At 47.3% G+C, this 22,707-nt stretch overlaps 1 protein-coding gene across 16 annotated transcripts in view; it reads right to left on the reverse strand.

Annotated features, from left to right (window-relative positions):
• Positions 1 to 4,201: 4,201 nt before the first annotated feature.
• Positions 4,202 to 22,707, reverse strand: part of LOC118371328 (histone-lysine N-methyltransferase MECOM) — a 211,859-nt gene continuing 193,353 nt past the window's right edge. For 8 of the 16 annotated variants that reach the window (XM_052467444.1, XM_052467442.1, XM_052467447.1 and 5 more), the window contains 10 exons: positions 19,449 to 20,871; positions 19,200 to 19,290; positions 18,259 to 18,285; positions 14,217 to 14,383; positions 13,287 to 13,364; positions 10,970 to 11,139; positions 9,381 to 9,525; positions 7,095 to 7,337; positions 6,659 to 6,833; positions 4,202 to 6,430 (listed from right to left, as the gene is read on the reverse strand). In XM_052467444.1, the coding sequence (XP_052323404.1) occupies positions 6,296 to 6,430; positions 6,659 to 6,833; positions 7,095 to 7,337; positions 9,381 to 9,525; positions 10,970 to 11,139; positions 13,287 to 13,364; positions 14,217 to 14,383; positions 18,259 to 18,285; positions 19,200 to 19,290; positions 19,449 to 20,871 (2,654 nt within the window). In that variant the 3' untranslated portion in view covers positions 4,202 to 6,295. The remainder of the gene's footprint in view (positions 6,431 to 6,658; positions 6,834 to 7,094; positions 7,338 to 9,380; positions 9,526 to 10,969; positions 11,140 to 13,286; positions 13,365 to 14,216; positions 14,384 to 18,258; positions 18,286 to 19,199; positions 19,291 to 19,448; positions 20,872 to 22,707) is intronic. The other 8 variants (XM_052467443.1, XM_052467453.1, XM_052467450.1 and 5 more) reach the window with 3 other exon arrangements.

Genomic DNA, 22,707 nt, shown 5'->3' on the forward strand with positions numbered 1-22,707 from the left:
GTTTTCATTCAATAGGGTTTTCAGTGCATTTATGTTAAATTAAGCCATCCCTTTAAATATGGTGCACTTTTTAATTCAATGTTTTTTGACAGACTAGAATACATAGAGAGAACCGGTTCAGAGTATAGGAATCAATGATAGAATGCCATCTATGCATCTTTGTCATTGTTTCAGCACCAACTTGTAGATTTAAAAATACTCTAATCTTATAGATTCCTTACGTATTTTTAGGGTTAGGAAAGTATGTATGAATAATACAAAAACAGGTTTGGAGAGCCTTTACTCACAAAATATGTTGATGAATAAAAAATACAGTGGTTTGATTCATTGTGAAATGTGTCATATTCAAGTTAACATCCATGAAATATTGCAAGGTGGAAAAAAGTTAACAAAAGTCCTATTAATCTACCCTAATTCTCACTGTTCATGGAACTGTGTGACAAAGGTCCAGTCCTCATAAACAATGTGCCAGGCTCCAGGGGCTCCAGGTTTAACCTGCTACTTGTGGTCTGAGTTCCATAATGATTCATAGAGGCTACATGTCCCAACATGAACCTAATATGATCCGGTAATGTTAGTGACCCTCAGGAACAACTCCACAGGCGTGACAGAGGAAAGAAAGGTCAACGGAATGGAATGATGCAGAATGTAGACTACAAATGGAAGAAAACTAACACCTAAGTGACAGTTATAAATGTATGTGGGTATTACTGACCGTGGCTCCCGATAGTGACTAATATTTAACATGGTACAAATTGTCAAATAAAACCTGAGCATAGGCTATAATTAAAGCATTCTGAAGCGCTAGTTCATCTCTACAGAAGCCTATAGCTTGGGTGTTCAAATGTCATCCGCGCAAATTATTAAGAGCACAATAAAACATTCTGAATAAAATTATATTTATAGCCTGCTTCACTGTGGAATAGTGGTCGCAATACATGTCATGTTGATACATCTTACATCTCCACCCTGAAGGAGTAGGGGGTGGATAGCATGCTGTTCTCCTGCTTAAGTTCAAGGTCAGAATAAGGAAGAAAAGTGCGTAAAAGGGGAAAACGTTCCATTAACGTGTTTTTGAACTCGGGTCGGAATCGGGGCTCCAGTGAATGGATCTGAAACCGAGTTTGGTGCACTTGTTCTATGTCCACCACTGGATGGCGCTGAGCATGGTGCAAAAAACAAGACTTTGTACTAATAAACTTGACTCTCCCTACCTGACCAAGAGACCACTGTGTTAGTGTGATAGGGATGTGTAAAGGGGATATCTGAATACATTTTTTTCTGAGTAATAGTCTCCGTCCCAAATGACACTCTAATTCCTATATAGTGCACTACTTTTGACAAGGGCTCTGGTGCCATTTGGGACGCACACAGACTGGTTGTCTTGTTTTTTTTCTCCGGTTTTCAATAACTCCAAGAGGATGTCAACAACAAACTCAAAGTGGTTCTTCTAATACGCCTGCCCTGATTAAGACTTGTCATATTAAAATCATGTGCATGGCGGTTCCTTTGGCCTGTTCCCCTAGCCTGTTTCCCTGGCCTGTTCTGCTAGCTGATTCCCCTAGCTGGCCCCCACTGGGCCCCCATCAATAACACTAATGACCCATAGCCCCTTGGGAGAAAAACAAGTAGCGTAATGAAACCACCACGTCTTAAGGAGATCAGCATCTCTCTGTTCCACAGAGGAGAGAAGCTGCCTGGGTAGGCTGTCCTGTCTGTAGGCTGACCAGGCTGGGTGGCTGGCTTACCCCTTCACTACACAAGTACCCAGGGATGTAGGGAAACACTGGGGGTGTTACCACTATTAAACTATTGAGAAACCAGACAAAAACTCAGTGTGATGATTTGTTGGAGTTCCCCCTTTTTGGCTGTCGCTTGATGCCAACTGAAAGCCAGCAATCATGTTCCTTTCCATACCCCCACGCCCCTCACCCTCCACCCCCTTGTACTGTACACCCCCATGCCTTCCTCTTCAACAATGTTTCCCCCGGCATCTGAGTCAGCTGGAGTGCCAAGTTAATCAGTATGAGAGCCAGCTGCGACAGCCCCTCGCCTCTCTCTCTCTGGGGCCTGATGTATGTTCCAGTGAACGGGTGGCAATGTGCCACACAAGGGCCCACTGGGCGGGTGGCAGTGGCAGCAGAGAGAGGAGTGAGGGTGGCGAGGCCATAATGAGGCCCGATGGATTCTGAGCCTCTGCCAGCTTCCCCATTAGCTGATTGGCTCCCAGCCCTACTGAGGAGTGGACCGCTACAGCCCACTACTACGCCCACAGACACACATACACTTGACACACACACCCCACGGAGTCACCACAAACCCCGCCTCTCTGACACACACTGCAATTAAATAAACCAGATCACATGAACTAATCCACACCGCTTTTCTGTGTTCCCCCAGCTTGGGTAAATACACACACGCACACACAGACACACACAGACTCGCGCACACACACACACACACACAGTGTCCCTTCGAGCCTGCCAGCCCCACTCACACACAGAGGTCTTTATGTGGAGCTGTGGGATAATGGTGGTAATAACGGGTCTCAGCGTGTGGATTAAGTGTGAGCCGAGGCATGGGTGACACTGGCATGTGCTAATCCACAATGATCAAATTAGCAATGCTGAGGAGCCCAACAGGGTACACTGCCAAACCAGGACCCATGCCCCCTTCACCCCCTGCCCACACACTCTCAGTCACATTCATACACACACTACCCTACTTTCAATTAATAATTTGGAGTTATTTCAATAGGAAATGGCCCCTCTGGTCTATGGGTTCGACATTGGTGATATAATTGCCTGGCTAGTGCTCTTTACAATGACAAGTATCCTAGTTTAGCGTTTGAGCATGAGATTGAAAATACTTAAAGAGACTCTCCTTAAGATTTGCATACTTTTTAGCCAGTAGTTCTGAAAGTGCTCAAGAGACAAAACGGGTCCCCAAAAATGTTGTACTACGTCATATCTGTGCAGATATGTGCAACACGTCATTGCTCTCATCTGTCTCTCTCTCTTTCCCTCTCACTCTCTCTGCTGTGTGTGCATCTTGCTGGCTGTGACTCAAATGGCAAGGAGCTCAAGACAGTAATTCTACTTCTAGATTATGAATGTATGAACTACACATTGACAGATCCAGTCGCTTCCGGAGCACGTCTTTAAGTTGTTATTATTATAATCTCCAGCAGAGGGCGTAGTACAGGGTGTGTCGTTACCCTGTGGTGAGGCAGGTCAGTAATGGTCCATACATACATACGGTCCCCTCTGGTCCATACAGCTTAAAGCCTCCTATACTCTAGGCTATTATCACCTCCACTCCATTATGACCCTGCACCGTTCGCACAGGCTGACCTCATCAATGCTGGACGACCCACACTGACCTCATCAACGCTGCCTGACCCGCCATGACCTAATCAAAGCTGGACGCCCCGCGGAGGAGGACTGACGGAACGTCGGGGCTGATCGACGAGGCCCGCTTAAAAAATCATCCCATCCATTAGGCTTGGTGAGAGCCACTGTAAATGTGTTGGAGAGTCAGGGCTTGGGATAGCCACTGTCAGCCCCCCCAACAAAAACCTCCTCACCCCCCACACACCCCACTCATGGACTGGACAATGGACGTGAGTGGGGCTTCTCAGCCACAATGTCCGCCCACAAATGCGAGCCGTGACAGAGGGGGTGTGGGAAGGATGAGGAGGGGCAAGGGGGGTTCTGACAGGGACGCCTGCAGGATGGGAAGTCTTATTGAGCATTTGAGCGATGAGCCAGGTCATCACATCTCCCCACCTCATCCATCATGGCCCACAACATGGCCCCAAATAAAGAGGACACATTCCTTCCTCCGCTTCCACTACACTACGCTTCTCCCTCAGCCTCTCTTTCTTTCTCTCCCTCTGTGTCTGGCTCAATCTCTCTTTCTTTCTCTCCCTCTGTGTCTGGCTCAATCTCTCTTTCTTTCTCTCCCTCTGTGTCTGGCTCAGTCTCTCTTTCCCTCTGTCTATGTCGCTCTCTGTGCCATGGCCTGGGAAGAAAGGGGGGACCAGAGTTATCTCACACTCGGAGGCCCTGGGAGAGCCAGGAGAAAGGGCCAGGTGTCTCTCTGACTCCCAGCTCTTATTTTAACACACTGTCTGGACAAGAGGAAGGGAGGGGGGCAGGGAGAGAGAGTCAGAGAGAGGAAGAGAAAGCAAGAGCACACATTTAATCCACATTGTAGTCCTTTATTTCTTAGTTGATCCTCCCACAGTATTGAATTCAATTGCATTACAGTTACATTGTAGAAAGCATTAAAACAAAGTACCTCAACTTGCTGATTACTTTTTTAAATGGATTATAAACAAAAACAACAACGACAAAAAACAAACAATCTGGTCCCTCAAAATGGGAGGATAAATGAATATAATCTGTTATTTATTATAGGTTTGGCACAAGGGATTAACATGGACTGAACGTCACACAAGCTTGCAGACCACCGTAGAAAACTGCCAGATACAGATCTATAAAGACCAATCATGCGATTATGAAGAAATTATACCTGGCATCTTTTTATTTGTTCATGTCTTTATAAGGTTTGTTTTTTTCCATTTACATTTGAATCAATAAATTGTCGTACAAAAAAACCCGAAGTAATATCTATTCATCATCAACCAGTTTCAATAGAAGAATAAAGAGTGAATGGTATGTTTAATACTATCCGGCACTCAAAACGTCATCTACAAACCCCATTGAGTTCTGGAGTAGGCCCCAGCGAGGAATCTCCCCTTCGCTATGGGTAAGAGCAGTGCTATTCAGTAAACAAACTACAGTTTGCCAAGAAATAAATACAATTCTCAACATACAACAGCAATAACATCAACATCAATAACAATAAAAATGTAGAAAAAAAAACAACACAAGAAAACATGATTGTCTAAAAAATGAAAGACACACAAGGAAGGGGGTAGCTAACAACTAGCATTTAGGCTAATTAGTGGTATCGTTGGCCGACTACGATGAGTTTGGGGTTTCGGGAAGGGGGAGAGATGCCCTTATTACTGTTTAACAATTATAATTCAGTACTTGCTACTTTTTCAGAGTAAAAATAAAAAAATGGTGGTTTCTTTTTTACTTCAACTAAAATTACAAACTATTTAGATCCTTTCACAGAGAGTGCAGCAGGGTGGGACGGAGTCCAGCTTCAGAGCCGCAATTTGCAGACACTCGTGTACAGTTCTGTGATTGTGCAGACACACGCAGCTATGCAAACTCTTTCTTGGGTTGTGAAACCAGTCCGATTTCTCTCCGTTTTCAATTTTTATTTTGATCTTCGTTCATCAACAATCTTGTCGTAATGCGTTTGTAGCACCATCGTTCTTGGAGAGGTGAAGTTCATTTGGACTCGAGTCTTTACTCAGCACCACCCTTCCAAGTATCCTAGCATTTATATAAGTACATGTTGATGGGAAAACACCTGTTTATATCCAGGGGTTAAAGGGAATCATTCTCATAACGTATTTCACTGATACTCCAATTCAGCTGAGAAGGTCTGAAGCTGTGGTGCTGGGAAGGCTAGGAGTGGCCAGGTATGCTAGGAGTGGCCAGGTATGCTATAGGAGTGGGCAGGTATGCTAGGAGTGGCCAGGTATACTAGGAGTGGCCATGTGGGGTTAGGTAGCTGGAAAGGTAGGTCTAGGTAGGATTATGAGGTTCTAGGTGGAGCTAGGGATGCTTAGGTGTGGCCTGGTAATATTAGGTAGGGCTATGTGGGGCTAGGTAGGGTCTGTACTCTGTACACATATCCAACCGTGGTTGGACCGCGTTCCCGAATGGGTTCTCTAAATACAACCGACTTCGCACTGAGGAAGACTGTTCTCAGCTGAGTGGACACATGAAATGCTCTAGCAATGTAACATCTAACAAAACCATCTCCATCATCCCTCCTACCAGCTGCCGCTGCTGTGCAAAACATAAAAAATCAACAGAATAAATACAGCTATTATTACTTACCATTGTTATTTTCATCACCATAGTCAATAATCACTATCATCATCATTGTCGTTGATATTAAACATACTGACTCAATTTAAGGTCACAGAAGGGATGTTTGTTGGATCTCTTGGAGGGCTGGGCTGGGCGGTTCTCTGTGGACGGTGACCCTGCACGTGTGTAAGGCATTCTGCTCAGCAGTCAGATGGGCCGTGGTTCTGCTCAGCAGTCTGTGACGGGCCAAGGGCCAGGGGCCCCGCTGACGGACCCCAAGGCCTCTCAGTGCGATAGGTCGGGGTCGGGGGGGTTAGGGGTCAGGGATCACGGCATCATACATGGCTGAGGGACTGGATGGCACTGGACTCAGCAGCGGCCCGCGCCAGGCTGTGCCACATGGTGGCTGGTGTGTGGTTGGCTGGGTGGAGTGCGTCCTTGTCAGCCAGAGACAGCATCATGGCGTACGCCTGGGGAGAGGGAGAGTGACAGGTTAACTCCAATACACACCTAAAGTGTAGATACACACTCACACAAATACACCGCACATGCATGAGCACACACACACACTTGCACATATACACCCCCCCTTAAAGTAGTGATTTGATTGCATACATTTTTATACTTTTTCATACATTATCATGTTACATGTCACACAAACAGGCACGCACACACACACACAACAAACACGCACTTACCTGGGACTTGGATTTCCTGTACAGGGGCTGTTTGACAGCCTCAGGCAGGCTGGGGGAGCCAAAGGAGGTGCTGTCCCCGTCGCTGAACTCGCTGTCCTCCATCTTATGCATGTCAGAGAAGTGACGGATGTGATCCAGCGCAGAGTAGCTACTCTGATCCTCTTCCTCCTCATACCTGGAGAGGAGGGAGACAACCAAATCCCTGTCAACATTCAATTCAACTCAATTCAATTTCTCAACTAAACTTAAATAAATGAAATTGAACTAACTCAACTCAACTCAATTCCGTTCAATTATCCCTTCAGGGGTTTAAAGAATGGCAATATACTGTCACAGTGTCTCAGCTTGGTACATACGCGTATGTCTCCATATATTTTGGTCTACATAGTTGCGTGAGTAGATATTTATGGTGGAGGCTAATCCCCACAACTCGTACCTCCTTTGGGAAGTCTTGCAGTTGAGCTCCAAATCGCTAGGGCCGTCAAGTTCTATTTCGTTGAGTAGGATGTCACCATCTAGGTTGCCGGGGTGAGCTTCGTCCCTAGGTTTCCCGTCAGCGTTGTTGCTCTGCTCCCCTTCCTCCTCCTCGGCGCCAAGCTCCTCCCCCTCCTCCTCCAGGTCACATGACCCATGGCTGGCCACCAGGGGCTTCTCCTCCTCGAAAGGACCACCGTTCAATCTAGGAGCGGAGACCAGGAAAGACATGAGTAAAACCTAGCACATCACTAGCACAGTGCTGCAAAAACTTTACATAAGCAATATACACGCTCACGCTTAGCCATGTTGTACTTGCTGAAGCCAATTATACTCTTCTATCATTGCCATGCACCATACACTTATGGATACAAGGCTAACACACTCATTCTTACATAAAACTTTACAATGAAATGTGGTCTTGTGGTCTTGTATATTTTGGCCAGTCAGTCCCTGTAAGAGTCCCTCCTTCCTGAGTGAACAATGGGAGTAGAGAGAGGATAGAGAGCGAGTGGGTAGAGCAGCTTAGGGCGGAACGGAGCGAGCCATGGCAGCTGAGCTGGGGCAGAGAGAGGCAGAGTGGGAATCCCGTTTGTCATCGCGTCTCGGGGGCCCCTCTGGGCACGGGCTCTATGAACGTCTCGCTGATCGCTGCAGCACTTAACAGCACCGCTCGGTCTCTCCCGTTGTTTATTTTCCTACTATCTCAGATTCATCTAATAGGCAAAATATTTAGCTGACAGGCCCATTTGTTGGGAGAGTTATGAGGGCCTTGCCAAGCAGCCCATTTCCCTGGTCCCCACGGGGAGAAAAGGCCCAGCTATCAAAACCTGACTGGGGTTTATTCTGTCCACTGTCTCTACAGCCTCAGGAAACCACCATTTGGTAAATCATCTGGAACCACATTAAGACTGATTCACTAATTACACTCTGGGATGTCTCTCGTCAGCTCCCAACTATGTATTTTTCTAGAAGAGGTTAACACACAAAGTCTGGCTGCGGACCCTCGTTATACACCCGCCAAAATCGCCTCGTAGATTAGAGGACCGTGAAGAGTCCAGGAAATGATCTATTTGAAGGAGAAGAAAAACTGAGTTTGCAATGAGTCGAGAAGAAAAGGAGTGGGAGAATAATTGCATATTTTAGCACAATGGGGAGAATCTGCTATCTGCTATCCATCTCTAGCGTTTATCAGACTGGGGCGATTATAGCGGGAATTGGACAGAGTTGAAAAGCAACGCGCCCCCTAGGTGGGACTGGGAGAGGGCCAGGGCTGCCAAGGCGGTAGTTGCCATGTCTTGTCGACATCGCAACGCACTGCATAGCAAGACCAGCAGCGCCGGCCCAGACCAGAGCCTCTGTGATTAAGAAAACAGATCCGCTAATTACGCGTTCAAACGTGGTAATTTGCTGGGGATAAAGTATCTATCATAAGTAGTCAGGAGCGCCGCACTTTGAAAGGAAACACGGGCCGACCCCCTGACCCCACCTTCTCCGACTTTCTTCCTGTCGGCGGACATGTTGGTTCCAGATGTGGGAGCAAGTCGCTCACGGGCTGCAGCCCCCCCCACATCTCACTGACGCTCCAAAGCCTGCACCCACAACCCCTTTTTTACACAAAAGAAAGTCAGAGATCTCTATCTCTACCTCCCTGATCAAACCCAAGGCACGTAAAAATAAGCCCGCCGACCTGTAGCCGACAGCTATCCTGAAGTTGATCATAGTTTTACAAGAAAATTCATTTGCATAATCATCAGACATAATTGTATGCAAGGCCGATACCGGTGCACATGCATGGCCCAAAGTCAACAGTTGTGAAAAGCTCCAGCACGTTTCCAAATGTGGTAATTATCCCAGATGTCGTCAGTGATGATTGCTTGTTGCTTCGAACCTCCCTGGGCGACATGTTCATTAATAAACACACACACACACACACACGTACGCACACAGAAATGAATAAAGGCTAAAGTGCATCAGAATGCCGTAGCAGGCCAGCACAGAGAGGCCGTGTCCACCCATGTTTGTCTATAATCGTCTCCCTGTTTAGCCTCAAGCACTGAATATGTACTGCAGAAAAGCAGGCCTCTCGTTTGTGTGCGTGTGTGTGTGTGCATGTGTGTGTATGCTACAGAGGATAAGATGAATGATGAATGCATGTACTGTTTGTAAAAGCTTTTTTTTTTTTTTACACACACACATATAGTGCATGTACATTCACACACACATCTAGACAAAACACATGACTTACCCTTCCTCAGAATGGTCAGGGGACGGCTGGTTCTGGCCTGTGTTGCCGATAAAGTTTCGTATTTCGTTGAAGTAGGAGTCCTCTTTGTCGTCCAGGATGGCGCTGCTGCTGTCCAGCTCTGACCGAGGGGAGGACGCAGCCGTGCCTACAGAAAGACAACAATTCTAATCAGTCCGTTTGAATATTAGTATTAAAAGAATACAATTAAGACCAAAGTGACAGCCCCATTGGATTCTCCCTTTGGATGACAAGAAACTATTTGGAATCAGATAGTTGACGAGAAACCAATCCCCCACTGGCCTGCATGGGGCACCAGTGTACCAGTATGTACTGAATCTCCTGTTGGTGTTGGACCAAGGCCTGCAGGAATAGCACCCTTACGCTGGCCTTATTACCCGGAAGTAAAGCTACTGCGGGGTTGAGGTCAATTGTTCCATTTCATTTTAGTTCAATTTAGAATTTGAATTTTTGTGTACTTCCGGAATTGATATGGCAGACCCTAACCCTGTACTCCAGTCTGTTTTTTCCTGGCAGTACTCATCCCCAATATAGTACCCGGTTGAGTATAATAAGCATATATTTAATCAAACCAATATTATATTGACACTAGGAGCTCAGACAAGTGATGGGACCAAATGTACAAGTCTCTAGGTTTCCAGAGAATGCAATGCCAATATTTGCTTTCATAAGTTAATGTATCTGATCAATGAGACTAGCTCCCCAACCAGAACTTTACGATGGGCGTCTGGCCAGGTGTCTCCTGCTTGCCTCCACATTTCTGATGCGATTCAGGGGGTTGCTGCGACACAGAGCAACCTATCACACTCAACCAGCGATGATTTGTACCGCCGAAAAAAGCTGCCGAGTCGTCGAACATTCAGAGCGCAACGGTATGGTGTTGTCGCAGAGACGGACGACAGATTAATTTAATCTAATTTCTTAGCTTCCCCAAATGCTTTCTTTAACCGTAAGTAAATTACATTAAACAGCTGGAGAATTTACGGAGGCAATTGAGGCTGAGTGAGTGAGTGCTCACACAGCACATAAATATATTTGAATCATCAGCAGTTTTGTTGGTCACCAGTTAATTTGAAGAAAGATAGATACACAAACACTGTTGAATCCTCCCGCAGTTTTATTGCGCAACGCTTGGACCCAAAAGAGTTTGTCAGGATTGAAACATCCCACAATAAAACTGCAGGAGCATTAAAACGTGTACCTGTCTTTCTTTCATGACATCATTTTTTTGTATTTAGCTTTACAAACTGCACACCTCTGAGAACAAGCCATCTCGACCAGCGAGCTAAATCAAGGGTGAGCGAGGGTGAGGGAGAGAGACGTGGCACGAGCTCAGCCATCCACATAAAGAGCTGGGAACATTTTCACACTGTGAGACATTTTACAACATGACGTCACAATCATAGTGACTGGGAACTATTTCACGCTGGGAAGATTACTGGATGTAAGTACACTGCTACTACACGGGTTCATTTCCCAGGTTTCTGTAAAGCACTTTGTAACCAACTACTTATGTAACAAGGGCTTTATAAATACATTTGATTGATTGGTTGACTGAGAGGCTCTCTCACCTGAGAGGTTACCGTTCTCGTGTTTCTTGAGGTGACGATCCAGGTTGGTCTGCTGGCCGAAGCAGCGATCACACAGGTGACACTTGAAGGGCTTCTCCTTGTTGTGGATGTTGCGGATGTGGCGCTGCAGGTTGGAGGAGATGCTGAACGAGCGGTCGCAGTACTTACACCTGAGGAGACAGATAGGTAGGGGTCACTCATAGAGGTCAAAGGTCAAAACAGATGGGACTCATGTGGAACAATACAAATACACTACACACATGCTGGAGTAGATACATTAAAATAATACAAGCAATGAAAGACATAGGCCTTAAAGGGATACTTCACGGTTTTGACAATGAAGCCCTTCGTCTACTTCCCAGTGTCAGATGAACTAGTAAGGGAAAGGGAAAAGGGGATACCTAGTAAGTTGTACAACTGAATGCATTCAACTGAAATGTGTCTTCTGCGTTTAACCCAACCTCTCTGAATCAGAGAGGTGCGGGGGCTGCCTTAATCAGCATCCACGTCATCGGCACCCAGGGAACAGTGGGTTATAACTGCAGAATGACAGATTTTTACCTTGTCAGCTCTGGGATTCGATCCAGCAAGCTTTCGGTTACTGGCCCCAACCTGCCAGATATAATTTCTATGTCTCTGTGTGCAGAGAGAAGTTGCTAACTAGTGTTAGCGCAATGACTGGATGTCTATGGTAACTGCTAGCATGCTAGTAGATAGCATAGACTTTCTAGTCATTGCACTAACACTAGTTAGCATTGGCTCGCGAAACTACCTCTAACCTCCTTCATACTGGATGCAGAGACATACAGATGTTTTCCATGAGTTCATCTGACTCTGAAGTATGCCTTTAACAATCTCCACTATTCTAATGATACACACACACAAACACATACGCCATACGCCATCCCCCATTCTCTCTCTCTCTCTCTCTCTCTCTCTCTCTCTCTCTCTCTCTCTCTCTCTCTCTCTCTCTCTCTCTCTCTCTCTCTCTCTCTCTCTCTCTCTCTCTCTCTCTCTCTCTCTCTCTCTCTCTCTCTCTCTCTCTCTCTCTCTCTCTCTCTCTCTCTCTCTCTCTCTCTCTCTCTCTCTCTCTCTCTCAGACATGATGGAGGAGCTCGTTCAAGGTGAAACCAGCTCTGTCTCTTATCTCCTGCCAGCACAATACAAATCACATTCTTCTCTCACAAAACAGGCATGCAACAAATCTGTTCGAGCCTAGCCCCCTCCACATCTGTTTGAGCGTAGCCCCCCCCCCCTATGCAAAATTATACAAGATGATTACATCTTTTCTTCTAGCTGGAATTAGCTTGCCCAATTGGCCGTCCCTCAGGAGTGCCCTGTTATCTTCCGCAGAGATCTTTAATGACGTGCCAGAGGGTAGAGGCTCAATCTATCAGACTGCTGCAGAGGCCTGACGGCCTCCCCTGTGGTCAACTGGCCTCCCCTGGATTGTGTGCTCTGTGTGTGTGCGTGTGTGTGTGCTCCGAGTCGCCCCCTCCGACATCACAGTCATTATTCCAGCTGCTACCCCTGGACATCTGCCCCTGCTCCTCATCACCCCCATTTTTCACCAAACTTCCTTCTCTACCCCCCCCCCCTCCCCTCTCCCTGTCACCCCCCCCCCATCTTCTAGTTCAAACCCCCTCCTGTCAACCAGACGTCGGCCACCATTTTTCATCAGGCAAATTATTTAGCAGAATGATAATTGTTCCAGGCTTTTAATGGCGTAGGAAAACACACAAGAATGCTGCCCATAACTATGGACAGGAATTCTCTGGGAAAATATCCGTGTAGCAGCGGACTGGGTCTGATAAAGGAACGATGGCTGTCTGGGAGGACTCGGTGTGTGCCTGATCATGTTCTCTGAGAAAGTGTGTGTATGTGTTTATGATTGTGTGCTTTTGTGTTATTTTTATGGGTCTTTGTGAAATTGTGTTTACTCTATCTGACAGACATTAACAGATGACTTATACTGTAATGAAAAGGCTGTCCTGTCTTTATTGAGTATTGTCTGCGCTCGCGGGGTGAGACGAACTGACGTTATAGGAGTGTTAGAGGGACATCATCCTTTCAGCACGGCATGATCACACTCCCTTTTCCCACATCCCTCATCCTACGGCTGACCCTTCTTTAGGGCTGGGTATGTTTAGCACATGATGTGTGTGTGTGTGTGTGTGTGTGTGTGTGTGTGTGTGTGTGTGTGTGTGTGTGTGTGTGTGTGTGTGTGTGTGTGTGTGTGTGTGTGTGTGTGTGTGTGTGTGTGTGTGTGTGTGTGCGTGTGCGTGTGCGTGTGTGTGTGTGTGTGTTTGTGACTTACCTGTACGGTTGCTCTCCTGTGTGTGTCCTTAGGTGGCGGGTCAGGTTGGCAGACCGTGGGAATAGTTTACCGCAGTATCTGATGGGAAGAGAACACATCGTGTCACCATACATCTTAGATTCAAATTACCAGCAGAAAATGTATTCAAATGTCTGCGACATATCTTAGAACATTCAGCATTAACAACACAAAACTCACAATAGGAAAAACACATTTTCACTATAAATCAAAATTGATTCAAAAGAATACCTGTTACTATGTCTCTATCAATTAACTGATAAAAACTGCTTGAGTGCAACATAATTTATGCATCGTGTTATGGTTTCATAATTCCACGAACAACTAGCTATTTTAATATTAATTTCACCACCACACTCAGCACTTGAAGCTAATGGTATGTGTGTGAGTAAGCTTATGTGTATAACGTAGCAGTGGGTAGGTGCAGAGAGTGGGTGTTGTCCACACACACAGCAAAGAGTTAGATCAAAGCACCGCCGGGGCCCCAAAGCCTCTCGTATTAATCTGCTAATCAGGGCCAACTCCCTGGGTAAACAGTGGGAGAAAGAGGGGGCCAAGCACGGCCCCTCACTGAGTAACACAGCACACACAGTCACCTCAAAGGGTTGACACTGGCCAGCCATGGAAAAGAACAGAATGTTTGTCTCAAGGACATGGAATGGAAATAGGCCATACACTCAAGGACATATGTACTTTTCAGGTTTAGGGTCTATTCCAATTCAATTCAATTTAATCAAATTCAATTCAATCCAACTCAATTCATGAATTTAGAAGTATAGAAATAGGAATTGAGCAAAACCATGGGACTTTCAATCAGAAAGTCACGAGGCCAAAACCAGAGATGACGTATAGTGAAGACAAAACCAAAACAACCTCTGGTACTATTTGCGAGTAAACGGTTTCCATGGTTACCTGCAGGTGTAGCGCTCCTTGCCCTTCCGCAGTAGCGTCTCGGGGAGGGCAGTGGGCGGAGCTCGGAAGTCAAACATGGAGGGGACGGAGCGCATCAGGTCACCTGACTCCGGGTTAAGCGAACCAAACGTCTCAAGCTTCTCCGCCATGTTCTCAATGGCCGACATCTGAGGAGAGACATGTCACATGAATGGTCAGGTAAAAACTTTATGGAACCTTCATTTAACCAAGTAAGTCAGTCAGTAACACACCTTATTTCAATTGATCACCTGGCAGGTTTCAGCTTCAGGGGCAACTTCTGGAGTCTTTAGGGATGTGGGGCTGTATTATGGACTCCCTTGGTTGCACATCATTCCCTAACCTAATGTGTGGTCCTTAACCCAACAACAAAGGCATATATATAATCTCTAGGAACCCTACTTACCAGTTTTAAGGTTAAATGTGCCCCTTGCTGTCAAATAAATGTCTGAATGCAACGTTTGTCCTAACCGCACCACATTCCTGCTGTACGGACAGTGGTAGATTACATGGTAGGAAGTGTTGAGTGAAGCAGCCCACTGTCTAACTAGGCAGGATTGTGGTGCCGTTCGGACAAAAGTTGCGTTCAGACATTTATTTGATAGCGAGGGACACATTTAACCTTCAAACTGGTAAGTAGTGTTCCTAGAGATTATAGATATGCCTTTGTTGACAGGGGAAGAAATGTTGGGTGGAGCCGGACACATTAGGTTAGGGTTATTTTCCATCAATAATACAGTCCAATGTCGCAAAAGATCCCCCTAAATAGCCCCTGAAGGTAGTGCCAGCAGTGCATATAAGCAGAACAGAGGAGAGGGGTTGATGTGACAACATGAGTATAGTCCTTCAGAGAGAAGCTCTGACTGGCATTGAGTTGAGAGACACCATAAACCAAGGCTGTATTCAAACTAGGTCATATTGAAAATAGAAACCAATACTGTACTTTACACATCAGATCAGAGTATTATTGACTGTCTTTTCCAGGGCTGGTATTATGGTATTGTATATGGGAATATTATGCAGCTTCATTCCACCACTACTGGTCAGTGGAAGTCAGGTCAGGTGGTGTATGAATGGAATCAACTCTGTTTTACACACACACACACACACACACACACACACACACACACACACACACACACACACACACACACACACACACACACACACACACACACACACACACACACACACACACACACACACACACACACACACACACACACACACACACACACACACACACACACACACACACACACACACCCCTGCACGCATGCCCACACGCATGCCTGCACACACATGCCTGCACACACATGCACGCACACACGCACAAACAAACAAACAAACAGCAGGACTGTATACAATTTACTAATGGAGGCTAACATTTGCTTTCATCAAATATGCTTAAAATCCTTGGAGAAACATCTACTTGTCAGATGTGTGTGTGTGTGTGTGTGTGTGTGTGTGTGTGTGTGTGTGTGTGTGTGTGTGTGTGTGTGTGTGTGTGTGTGTGTGTGTGTGTGTGTGTGTGTGTGTGTGTGTGTGTGTGTGTGTGTGTGTGTGTGTGTGTGTGTGTGAGAGAGTGAGGGAGGGAGTGATAGAGAGAATATGTGTTAGTAAGGTGTGTGTGTGAGAGGAAGAAAAAGAGTGTGTTAATGTGTGTTTATGTGCTTGGTTACTCTATGTGTGTGTGTGCTTGCATGCTATACTTGTGTTTGTGTGTGTGTGCAGGGGCAGAGGAGTGATTCATGTCCACTGCTGGGCTGTAAACCATTCGGTGCACAATGCAGGCAGACAGCACATTTGTCAATATGAAAGATGTTGACATTACTGATCAAGGGCCAGACACGGGTAATAATGATATCGCTGTGCTGAGAGGGGCGGGATGGAGGGATGGGAGGGGGGGGGGACATCCCAGCAGGCCGCGGGGCCTGTCAGCCTATCTCGAGCAGGACAGCTTTTTTTTAAGGTGCCACAAATTTGCATTATTTTGCGTGTATTGAATTTTGTGTGTGTTCCTTATTCTTATTTCAATAAGGCAACAAATCAGTGGTGATTGGATCCTCCGGCAGCGCCACGGGCCCTGTTCACCGACTGACATCCCATCTCAGCCCCCTGGCACACTGAGACTTTACATACAGTGAGACAGAGAAAGAGAGAGAGAGAAAGTGAGAGAGAGAGAGACAGAGAGAGAGAGAGAGAGAGAGAGAGAGAGAGAGAGAGAGAGAGAGAGAGAGAGAGAGAGAGAGAGAGAGAGAGAGAGAGAGAGAGAGAGAGAGAGAGAGAGAGAGAGAGAGAGAGAGAGAGAGAGAGAGAGAGAGAGAGAGAGAGAGAGAGAGAGAGAGAGAGAGAGAGAGAGAGAGAGAGAGAGAGAGAGAGAGAGACAGAGAGAGAGCAAGGACAGAGAGAGAAAGAGGACAGAGAGAGAGAGAGAGAGAGACAGAGAGAGAGAGAGAGAGAGAGAGAGAGAGAGAGAGAGAGAGAGAGAGAGAGAGAGAGAGAGAGAGAGAGAGAGAGAGAGAGCAAGAGACAGACAGAGACAGAAAGAAAAAGAGCAGAAAGAGAACCTAGATGGAGAAACTGACCGATGATGAACGACCACAGATGTTACAGGCCAGGGCTGATTAAGAGTGAAGGCTGGGTGTAAAGTTCCGACTGTGGGAGTATGTGGGGTGTCAGGTCCATTTGATTATGAATATGCCAATGCTCTGTGCCGTGAATCAAAGGCCTCCTCGTGAGGACGGGAACGGGAGGGGAGGCGAGGGTGAAATGCTTCCATATTTCTTGTGAATATGCAATATGTATTTCATTGGGGCTCTTTATGGGCATGGGGGCTAAAGCTCAGTTTGTTTCCCCCCTTGCTCAATGACAGGCCATAACTCGCCCGCGCATTAGGAGTCCTAAAGCTGTCCGCCGTATTGAGCCGGCGTGCAAGATAAGACACTTTAGTTTGAGAGCGAGAGGCTGAGGCTGAAACAGCTAGGCCCACCCTGGCTGTTCTTCTGTCTACTGAGGCAACCCTTCCTCTGGTACACACTGGTTCTCCGTCCTCTCTGGCTGTTCAGTTCACTTGTGTTCCTCCCTCTGTGAGAACTCTCTGTATTGTCTACTACCGGTGAGATAAGTCAGAATCAGAACAAACAGCTTTGAGATGTTATAGATTTGTAAATATTTTCAGTCAGGTTCACTAGAACTCATTTGATATAATACGGAGGATGAGAGGTCTAATCGCGGAAACAAGGAGGATAAATGCTCACACATTTACTTAATTGTGATTCCCTCAAAATCCCCTTTAGATGCAACCTCCCCCCTTCCCTTCCTCCTTCTCCTCCTCCTCCTCCTGCTCTGTCTGTGTGTCTGAACTTGCTTGTTGCTGTAGTGTCTCTGTGGGGCCAGCTGTTGATTAGTTATCTTCAGATGTCAGTGATGCTGAGAGCGCCTTAATTAGTGAGATGCATTCTCAATTGTTGATCTTATCTGGAAACAGATGTCGGAGGGAGGAACTCCCCCTCCCTCCCTGGGTCCCTAAGAGACTGTTACCCTCGCGCTGATACAGAGCAGTCCCCCCTGTCTTACCCGCTCTGTGCCCATTCCAACAGCCCTGCATCACTCTCCAAATAAGCAAATATATATACAACCCCCAGTGCTGTTAGCAGTACAGTGTGGAACACAGCTAGAAATCCCAGGCCTATCATGTGGACAAATGAGTGATTGTAAATTAATCTAAATGGGAATTTGCAGACATTTACAAGATTATTTGACTAAAATGAGTGAAAAAGCGTATAGCTCGCAAGCTGAGAAAAGCGTGTTGTTTTTAAAAACGGGTCTAAAATCCAGTGATAAGCAGTGATGGCTTGTAAATGGCTGATGCCTGGTCAGTAGTTGCTGGTGATTGGCCAGAGCCATGCGCAGTCTGAGTGACATGGAGGGTGTTATAATGAGGACCCATACAGACATGGGGGGGTCTGGGGGTTTAGGGGAGGCAGAAGCACAGAGACATGTAGGTGTAGATGAAACTTACCCAGGATCTCTGAACTGGCATACGAAACTGAGGGGCGGGACAGAAGGAAAAGAGCAATCAGAACCAGGAAGTAGACCACGGATCAACAGCTTTTTATTGGACGCATATGGGCATTGGGTGGGGGGGTGATGATGTCACAAAGGGTCAGGTGACTTGGTAACAAAACCCGAAAATGTCCAACTGTAAAAATATATATATATTTTTTTAAATGACCCTGTGGCCAAAGTGTTTCTGGGACTGATTTGTGTGTCCAGACATCATAAAGTAATAAAGATGACCTAACCTCTGTTACTGTTTCTACTGATAGGACACCTCATTAAGCCACGTGCCACGGCCATGTGGCGTTACAGAGCTAGAGACAGGTTCACAGTGTGGAAAGGGGGCATAAATCAGACGACTCAAACAGCCAGTAAAAACCAGGCCTGAAACGGCTAGTAAAAACCAGGCCTGAAACGGCCAGTTAAAAACGCCAGGCCCTGAGAAAATGTTTTCCTACGGGCCAATTTTCAATGCTGGGAAGAGCGAAAGCATGAATGTCAACGCACGTCAATGCATACACACGCACTGAGTCATGCTACACACGATAGAGAAATCACAGGCAGCGCAGTCTGGGGGCACAATTCGGGATCTTTAAAAGGGTATCATTTTTTATATTGTAGTCAAAGACACATATGTGAGAACTTGTCAGTTTGTGCCCTTTTCAGTCTTCCACATCTGGTTCAGATAGCTGTGAACAGGACAGACCAGACCCAAACATGCTTTAGCGTGGATCAGACTGAACACTGCCTCTGGTCCCCATCAGAACCAGACCCCCTTGGACCACCCCCAGACCAACCCCAGATCGCCTCACCCTGCCTGGGCCTCAGAAGCAAAGAGGGCCCCTGGTCTGGCTGTCCCTGTGAAGCAACAGTAACACTGAGATAGAACAGGACAGGACCTACCTGTGGATGGAAGAGGAAGCCGGGGGCGGGCCGCATGTACTTGTCTTTCAGAGCCTCAAACGGATCGTTCATCTTCCTCTTCTCAACCCTGCTAATATTAGAACTCTATCAGTTCTTAGACACCGACACTCAAAAAGACATTCACATCCAACAATATAGGAAAAAGTACTTATAGGAAGGTAAAGACACATATTGCTATATATATTTATATTTATACTGGTGAGGTTCAGTTCTAGAGATTCACAGTACCTGTAGATGGGGTCCATGAACAAGGGGGTGGGCCTGGCGTGCTGCAGAGAGGTGTCGGCTTTAGGTAGCTCCATCCCTGCCTTGTCTTCTCCAAACACGTGGATCTTCTTTGATTCCTCCCCCCGGGGGGCGTGGCTACTGCTGCGGTTCCTAGTGCCGCCCATGCTCAGATCCAGCGGCTGGTCCTGATTGGTGGAACGTGAGGAGGCCTCCGGTTTGGATTTGGAGACTGGGACGAAGGGGGCGAGGACCTTCTCCTCCTGCTTGCGCTTGGTGGTAAGGTCAAAGGGCGACTCAGAGGTCCTGCTCTGGCGCTTCTTAGAGGGTTCGTCAGGTGGGGACTGGGACTCCCCCTTTAGGCCAGGAGGTCTGAGCTCTCTCTCTGGGAAGGGGTAGACGGGCGGGGAGAAGTTTGGGAAGAAGGGCAGGGGGAACATGGAGGGGTAGGGCAGGGTGCCTACCTTCTTGTCCTGCAGGCCCGCCAGCCCCGTGGAGCCAAAGTACCTCTCAGCGATGGAGGCGATGGCCTTGATGGAGTCATTGACCGCCCCTGAGACAGCCGTGTGCTCGTCCAGCGAGGGAGGGAACAAGGCGGGGCTACCTTGGAACTCCTTAGTGTGGTTACTGATCAGGGTGGTGGGGCTCTGGGGGCCTCTGCCCGCCTTCCTTTTGGGCCCCTTCCCGTTCTCCCGGGGTGCCCTCTCCCGCTGGCCTTCGCTTTCCATGTCGCTCTCCAGCTCCGAGCCTGACGTGGTATCTAGGTCGCTCCCACTGGGAGTGCTTACGTCATCCAGATCGCTGCTCTCCGATTGGCTGCTCATCTTGCCGCCGCTGTGCCTCTGCTTGGAGGAGGAGCTATGGGACTGTCGCTGCTCTGTTCCCTGTGGCTGCTCGCTACCGGGCAATGCCTCCTTGCGGAGGGTCTTAAGCAGTTCTCTGGTCTCTTGGGCTCCGGGGCTAGTCGACAGGAGGGGGCTCTTGATGTGCTCCGTACCGGGACCTAGGGGCCGTCTGACTGGGGAGGTGGCCTGTATGAGAGGGGGTCGGTGGTACAGTCCAGAGGAGAACAGACCCGGGAAGCTGAAGGGGAAGCCAGGGGCGGTCGGAAATGTCAGGCCGCTGTGGTGCCGGTTCCCAAAGTAGTCTGCCAGGCTGGCGCTGCTGTGCCCCATCCCTCCCATAGCGGCCTTGTCCATGGCACCAGGGACACCGGGGAGGGACATGCCTTGGGCATGGGCGAACAACCCCCCTGCCGTGAAATGGTTTTTGCCCTCACAGAAGCGCCGGTGCTTGTTGAGGGAGGAGGTGGTGCTGAACATCTGGCCACAGTCCTTACACTTGATCTGGGTGCGGCAGTCGGCGTGCATGCGCTTGTGGCGGCACAGGTTGGAGAACTGCGTGTAGGACTTGTGGCACACCTCGCCTGCAGGGAGAGGGAGACAGACACGGGGCACTCATAGGCATGTCCAACATCAAAAACACACAGAGTACATATCTGACCATAAGAGCCAAGAGTTTTCCCTATGATACTGTAGTCAGGAAGACCTCCAGGCTTTAGTCGTGACACTACACATGCATTTCAGTATGGGGGACTACAGTACAAGACACCAGCTGGGTGTAAGATGTCCTAGTCTGAGAATGTTATTTCAGTGAGGTGAAGGGGGAATGAGATGAGACATCAGATCCTGTCTTTGTCATGGGGCTTTGTTCCTCTGGGCTGAGACCGAGTCAGTGGAACTCATCACCTGCACATCAAACACAGTGCACCTCCAGGCATTGTACTCCAAGGAGACCGTAAAGCAAACACACACAGGTACACACATACACGTACATACACACACGTGTGCACACAGACATGCATACACATCATATAACTCACAATAGACAAAAACACACACATGAGCACACATACACACATAGATATGCAGACACATTCAAAGATATTAAAATATCACATAACACATGACACACACACACACACACACAGAGGCTCACTTGCAGACACACGGCACAATGGCTCTATTTTGAGCCTGTGAAGGAAGCAGAGTTGAATGAATCCTATCCTGCAGGTCCGGTTCCCAGGGACAGGGCTCACGTCCTTCGCTGCCCACCTCCCCCCTCACCCCCCACTCCCCACTGGCCGAGTCCCCCTCACCCTGTCCCTGTCAGCTAGCTCACTGTAACCTTCCCACAGTCCCACAGTCCCTTCTCTGTCTGACTCCACCCTGCTATGTGGCAGACTACATTGTTGAAGAGGACATAGTGGCTAGACCAGGGTTCTCCAACAGGTTTCCAAAAGGTCTCCAACAGGTCTCCAACAGGTCTCCAACAGGTCTCCAACAGGTCTCCAACAGGTCTCCAACAGGTTTCCAACAGGTCTCCAACAGGTCTCCAACAGGTTTCCAACAGGTCTCCAACAGGTCTCCAACAGGTCTCCAACAGGTCTCCAACAGGTCTCCAACAGCTACCAGTAGCTCACAGCCCACAGCCCACATATGAGTATCTTGCCAAACAATTCTGAAAATAAATGCAATTTTTCACCAAAAACTGTGATGAACAAATCTCACAAGTATCAGTCACCGTAAGCTCCCAGCTACTATCTAATCAACGCAACATTGACATTAAGCCACTATTTGCTTAAAAAGCCAAACCTAACACAATTTCTGCCAATGAATTTCCAGCAATATCGCCCCGTCTGCCTATGTAGTTCGCACGTTTGTCTATCACTCCGTGTGCATCCAGTTGATGTGATAACCATCTGGTGGGTTGACAGAAATACTTTCCCTAAAACCTTCTCAATTAAATGTTAAATGCAAAGTAGGCTTACCTGGCAGAAGTATATAATGAGTAAGTATATCATTTGTATCTATTATTTGCTATTTGCTAATTTTTCCATTAAATGAGCAACAGTAGTACAGAACCATCATTTCTCACTCGCTAGACGCAGAATTAATGGCGCCGGAGGGGATGACTGCCATTTTATGGGCTCATTTTCTGTGCTGTCGACGAGTAGGTAAACCATCACTTCCCTCCGTATTATTGGCCAACGTGCAATCATTGGAAAACAAACGGGATGATCTACGATTAAGACTATACTACCAACAGGACATTAAAAACTGTAATATTTTATGTTTCACCGAGACGTGGCTGAACGACGATAGAGCTAGTTGGCTTCTCCATGCATCGGCAGGACAGAGCAGCTACGTCTGGTAAGACGAGGGCCCGGGGGTGTGTGTCTATTTGTCAATAACTGCTGGTT

Source organism: Oncorhynchus keta, chromosome 18 (assembly GCF_023373465.1).
Source record: "Oncorhynchus keta strain PuntledgeMale-10-30-2019 chromosome 18, Oket_V2, whole genome shotgun sequence".
Lineage (NCBI taxonomy): Eukaryota > Metazoa > Chordata > Actinopteri > Salmoniformes > Salmonidae > Oncorhynchus > Oncorhynchus keta.